The sequence below is a fragment of the Lolium rigidum genome, chromosome 1 (assembly GCF_022539505.1).
Source record: "Lolium rigidum isolate FL_2022 chromosome 1, APGP_CSIRO_Lrig_0.1, whole genome shotgun sequence".
NCBI classification, from domain to species: domain Eukaryota; kingdom Viridiplantae; phylum Streptophyta; class Magnoliopsida; order Poales; family Poaceae; genus Lolium; species Lolium rigidum.
Window position 1 is genome coordinate 68,708,982 of NC_061508.1, and position 5,034 is coordinate 68,714,015.

At 49.7% G+C, this 5,034-nt stretch overlaps 1 protein-coding gene across 1 annotated transcript; it reads left to right on the top strand.

The window, feature by feature from the left end:
• The first annotated feature begins 843 nt into the window (after positions 1-843).
• LOC124646807 (transcription factor TGAL3-like) lies at positions 844-4,211 on the top strand. Its single transcript, XM_047186866.1, has 10 exons — positions 844-882; positions 959-1,004; positions 1,300-1,688; positions 1,776-1,859; positions 1,981-2,040; positions 2,887-2,964; positions 3,062-3,107; positions 3,337-3,608; positions 3,723-3,977; positions 4,065-4,211. Exons 1-10 carry the CDS (start codon positions 844-846, stop codon positions 4,209-4,211), a joined length of 1,416 nt encoding a protein of 471 aa, XP_047042822.1.
• The last annotated feature ends 823 nt before the right edge of the window (positions 4,212-5,034 follow it).

Below are 5,034 nucleotides of genomic sequence, written 5' to 3' on the forward strand. Positions count from 1 at the left end.
TCTTGATTAATTGAAGGGGGTTGAGAGGGAAGGGGGATACGAGATCTCAAGATTTGGTGTTGCAGTATGGTTATATGATACATGTAGCTGGTTCAGAAAACCTCAAAAATCATATGAAAATCAGCATTATCTATGTTTGATCATATTCGTAGACAAAAATAAGAATACCCAGACAAAAATATGAATATTTACAATATCGATATCCATCATAAAATATAGTTTTCTAGTATATTTGCTGAATTTTAATTAATGATTGTTTTTGTATACATCTAGTCAAACTTCGCAAGTTTGGGTTTTCAATCCCAAGTGTCTCCTCACACTTTTGCCATGCTGACGTACTTAGTCAACGAAGAACTGAAGTTACAATATTAGCAATCTCCAGCCTAGGACCAAACAACAATGGCTACTACTAGCCTAGTCTACCACCTCTACTACCATCGCCGTCGCAACTACAGTCACGCGACCCTCAGTTCAAGATGGTCGCAGGCTTTTACCGGTCTTTCCCATTCTCTCTCTCTCTCTACTCACTGCCCTGCCAATCTACGCATGTGCTCGATCGGGGGGCACCCTGCGCACACGCAAACAAGCTCCAATACAAAAGCTTACACCATGGCTCAGCCTGCCAAGCCATCTCGACTGACTGACTGATTGATTGATTGATTCCTGATATTTGATGGATATTTTGATGGAGGGACGGATATCTGAATCCTTCTGACATGCACCAATTTGACACGCCCTCCTCCTGATCATCACCTCGTTTCATTTCTTGTCCTGAATCCGGTCCTATCTTCTTCCCTGAACTCTCGCACGGCCTCCTCCTGGTCCTGCCATTATAAGCGGCAAATGCAAGTGCAGGACGCCACGCTCCCGGCGCTAGCTTCTGTTTCGGGTTCAAGCCGTGCCGGCGGTGAGTGACGGCACCGTGGTCCTCGTCGCCGGCGGCGGCTCTGTCTCCTAGCTCCAATGCATCGTCACCCTGGGCCTTTCCACGTCTTCAGGTAAACACACACGAGTACACTACAGTAGAAGAGAAAGCGATTGCTGGTGTCTCCTAGCGCAAGCTTATACTATTCCCGGTGGCAAGCTGTGTCTGGCTTGTCCCTTGCTCTCTAGTGCCGCGAGCTACTGTCTTCTCCTCTGGACCGGCTCGTCTAGCTCGCTAACCTTTGTCGCCTTTGCCTCGTGCGCCTGCAGGGCGGAGGAGCGTGGTGGTGCTGGTGGTGGCACGGCTGGATTCCACCACCGCATCGGAGATGGCGCCGCGCAGTTCCCTCCCGAGCTCTACCACCACCACCACCACCCTCGCAGTAACTCCTGCATTCCGAGAACTATTCACTCTGTTCCCTTGGATCTTTGCGCGCGTCACTCTGATGCGTTTTTTGTTTGGTGTGGGGTGTGAAGGCCCCAACCCCAGCTCCAAGTCCTCCAGCAACGTCACCTTCGCCCCGCAGCCGCTCCTTGCCAATGCGGGGCAGCAGCATGGAGTAGCGGCGACGCTCGGCATGGCGGCGCCGGGGATGGCGGCGACGGAGGCCGGCCGGTTCTTCCTGCCGAGAGGGGTGGCGCAGCAGCAGCAGCAGCTCGAGAACTGGGGCGACTCCGTGTCCGGCGTCGTCGTCACCAGCCCGCTCACCGAGACCTCCACGGACCTCGACGACAGCGGCGACATGCGCCACCGCGCCTCGATGGTTGGTGCCCGGCCAGTCCTTGCTCCGTTTTCTTGCTCTTGGTTAACTCGCCGTGTAATGCAGTTCTGTGCTGTCCCGTGTTGGCAGGGTGGCGGCGGCGGCGACGGCGACGGCGCTGGGCAGCGAAGGCTGGGCTGCGTGGATTCCTCGGACAGAAGAGGGGACCAAAAGGTGATTGCAGAAACCGGCGCCATGAAACCTGATCGTGTAGGTGCCAAACTATGGCTGGATTTGCTGCGTATGATCATGGCTGACATGTGCTGAGCACGGTGCGTTCCTCTGTGATTTGCAGATGTCTCGGAGGCTTGCGCAGAACCGCGAGGCGGCCCGGAAGAGCCGGATCAAGAAGAAGGTGGTTATTTTGGGGCCGATTTGTTTGCTTACTTTTTCTTGGGAAAAATATGGGGAGTTGGGGATGGAGTGACGAGTGAGCTATAGATTTGTTTTACCACTAGACATTTTTATGAGACAACAATTACATGGACCTTGCTACTTTCCTGTGACATTTTAACCAAACAAGTAGCAACCCTTCCTTGTTACTCATGGGGGCATGCCATTGAATCCTGTGAGTTTTTCTTCATTCAGTGTTTGCTAGTCTGCCTTACTGTCTAGGGTTTGGTCAAAGTCAAGATTTGTAATCTTTGACCAACTATCCAAGATTATATATCAATATATTCATAATCAAATGTAAATGATATGATAATATATTGCATTATGGTACTAATGATATTATTTTTATTTTCTAAATAATACTCTCTCTAATTCATATTACTTGACACGAGTATGGATATACCTCGAACTAAAATATATCTAGATACATCTATATTAGAGGCTGAGTGATATGAAACAGAGCATAAGTAGTATATTTCAAGCTGCTGACTACTGTTCAATTAGTATGGCAGAGGGTGATTCTGCACTTATTTGAATGTATGGTCAACGTGGGGACCTCCAACTGCATTATGATTTTTAAACTTGCTGTACCTATCATAGTATTTTTTTTTTTTGAGAAAGCTAGTATCATCTTATACTGAATCTTCCTCCCATTAGTACAGTATCTGTGATAAACTGAAAACATCAGGATTAATATAGTTTTCCATATGATGTGATTTTGTTGCTGATCGTAAACGTCATAAAATGTCCACTTGGATTTTTTTAAAAATCTTGATAAACATGGGGGCACTACTTTTCCGATTTGCAGGCTTACCTTCAGCAGTTGGAAAGCAGCCGATCCAAGTTGGAGCAATTGGAGCAAGAACTTCAGAGGGCAAGGCAGCAGGTAAACTCTTCAGCTTCACTACGAATTGCAACCGATTTGGGGTTCGTAGTTATTGATTGAATCCCCGATGATCTCACATGGGTATGTTGTGTTTCAGGGAATGTTTATCGCGGGTGGAAGCTCCGGTGATCACTCAAGTGGAGGTAATGATATTTCCAGTGCTTACTTTTTAATTACATCATGGCATGTACACAATATCATAACTTTTTCCAAGAGTTGCAGGGCAGTTCACCTTTGGTTTGAAACTATTCAACTAGGATGCAGTATTACATCGTCGATTTCAAAGTAGTTTGGTTCAAATTTGTTAGGCAAGCAATGCTGCACGAATTGGTAGTTTTCATTCTGCTGAAAAAGAATTTACTGTTCTTTCAGGTGCCTTGGCATTTGATTTGGAGTACGCACGATGGCTTGACGACCACCAACGCCACATCAACAACCTCAGGGTGGCCGTGGTCGCAAACATGAACGACGACGAACTGCGCATCCTTGTCGAATCTGTGATGTTGCACTACGACGATCTCTTCAGCCTGAAGAGCTTCGCGACCAAGTCCGACGTGTTCCACGTCATGTCGGGCATGTGGATGAGCCCTGCCGAGCGGTTCTTCATGTGGCTCGGGGGGTTTCGTTCGTCTGAACTCCTCAAGGTATTCTTATAGTCAGTAACCTTTGCAGCTGGAATATGAATCACAGAGAACCTCTCTGTACGCTATTTTGTCTGAAGTCAGCATTATCCTGTCTCTTGATATTGAAATGTTCAGGTTCTTGCGAGCCAGCTTGAGCCCCTGACGGATCAGCAGCTGATGGGCATCTGCAGTCTGCAGCAGTCGTCGCAGCAGGCCGAGGACGCGCTGTCGCAGGGGATGGAGGCCCTGCAGCAGGGGCTAGCCGAGACCCTGGCCGCCGCCGCGGGGGTCGGGCCCCTGGCCACCGGCGCCGACAACGTGACCAACTACATGGGTCAGATGGCCATCGCCATGGGGAAGCTGAGCACGCTCGAGAACTTCCTCCGTCAGGTGCGTACAACAACACCGTACTGAAAAGGAGTCTTTGCATTGTTCGTTCGTTGCCTGACGATCGACCGTCTTGGTGTGCGCCGGCAGGGCGACCTGCTGAGGCAGCAGACGCTGCAGCAGCTACACCGGATCCTGACGACCCGGCAGGCGGCGCGCGCGCTGCTCGTCATCAGCGACTACTTCTCCCGGCTCCGGGCGTTGAGCTCCCTATGGCTGGCGCGGCCGAGGGAATAACTGACTAGCATGGGGTCGCCGGCGTTCAACCAGCTCACGGGCAGAATGGTTGTATCCCAAGGAGATTTTGACTAGTACCGATTAACTCCTGGATTCAGCTGAGTGCCATGACGATTCTTTGTTCTCCGGTGGTTTAGTATCAGGAAGGAAGAATCATCGGTTGCTATGTGGCATAGCGCGGCGCATGGCTGGCTTGGCTGCTGCTAAGTATGAGTGTACAACTACTAGTGTAACCGTAACCGTACGTAACAAGTGAAAATGTCTTAACCCATCCAAAACGGAGTCTTAGTACTCCCCCCCCCCCCCCCACCCCCACCCCCACCCCCACAAAGGAAGAATGTGTCTGCAAAAAATGTCTCATGTAAATTTGAAGCAGTGCTAGCCGAACAGTACTGGAAAATGGGGCATTTGCACCGGTTGGTAAGGACCATATGCACCGGATGCCCAACCGGTGCATAGCATCCGGTGCAAAAGCCCCCTCCCCCTAGCACCGGTTCAGTTGCGAACTGGTGCTAAAGGGGGCACCACGTGGCGGCTGCTGGATGCCCCAACGAGAGGACCTTTAGCACCGTGTACTAAAGGGTCTACCGTGGCAGGAAAACCCTTTCACTCCCTTTTTTTTTCTTTCAGAATTTTTAATATTTTAGTTATTTCATAAGTTTAATCTCTAACTACCCTTATCTCTAGTCCAATTACTTACTCGTGCTCAAACTTTCCGTTCGGTCATCCATCCTCTCACTACTCTAGCACTAGCACGCTTAACTTCCAAGTTCCTTTCCGTCCCGCATCCAACTGCTTCGCGTGCATATATGTGATATTATTA

What these genes read in the sequence shown, in the direction of transcription:
- LOC124646807 (XM_047186866.1), top strand. Translation starts at nt 844, where the DNA reads ATGCAAGTGCAGGACGCCACGCTCCCGGCGCTAGCTTCT. An exon ending in AGAGCCGGATCAAGAAGAAG is followed by an intron (nt 2,041 to 2,886) that starts GTGGTTATTTTG and finishes TCCGATTTGCAG; the next exon opens with GCTTACCTTCAGCAGTTGGA. An exon ending in TCGAGAACTTCCTCCGTCAG is followed by an intron (nt 3,978 to 4,064) that starts GTGCGTACAACA and finishes GTGCGCCGGCAG; the next exon opens with GGCGACCTGCTGAGGCAGCA.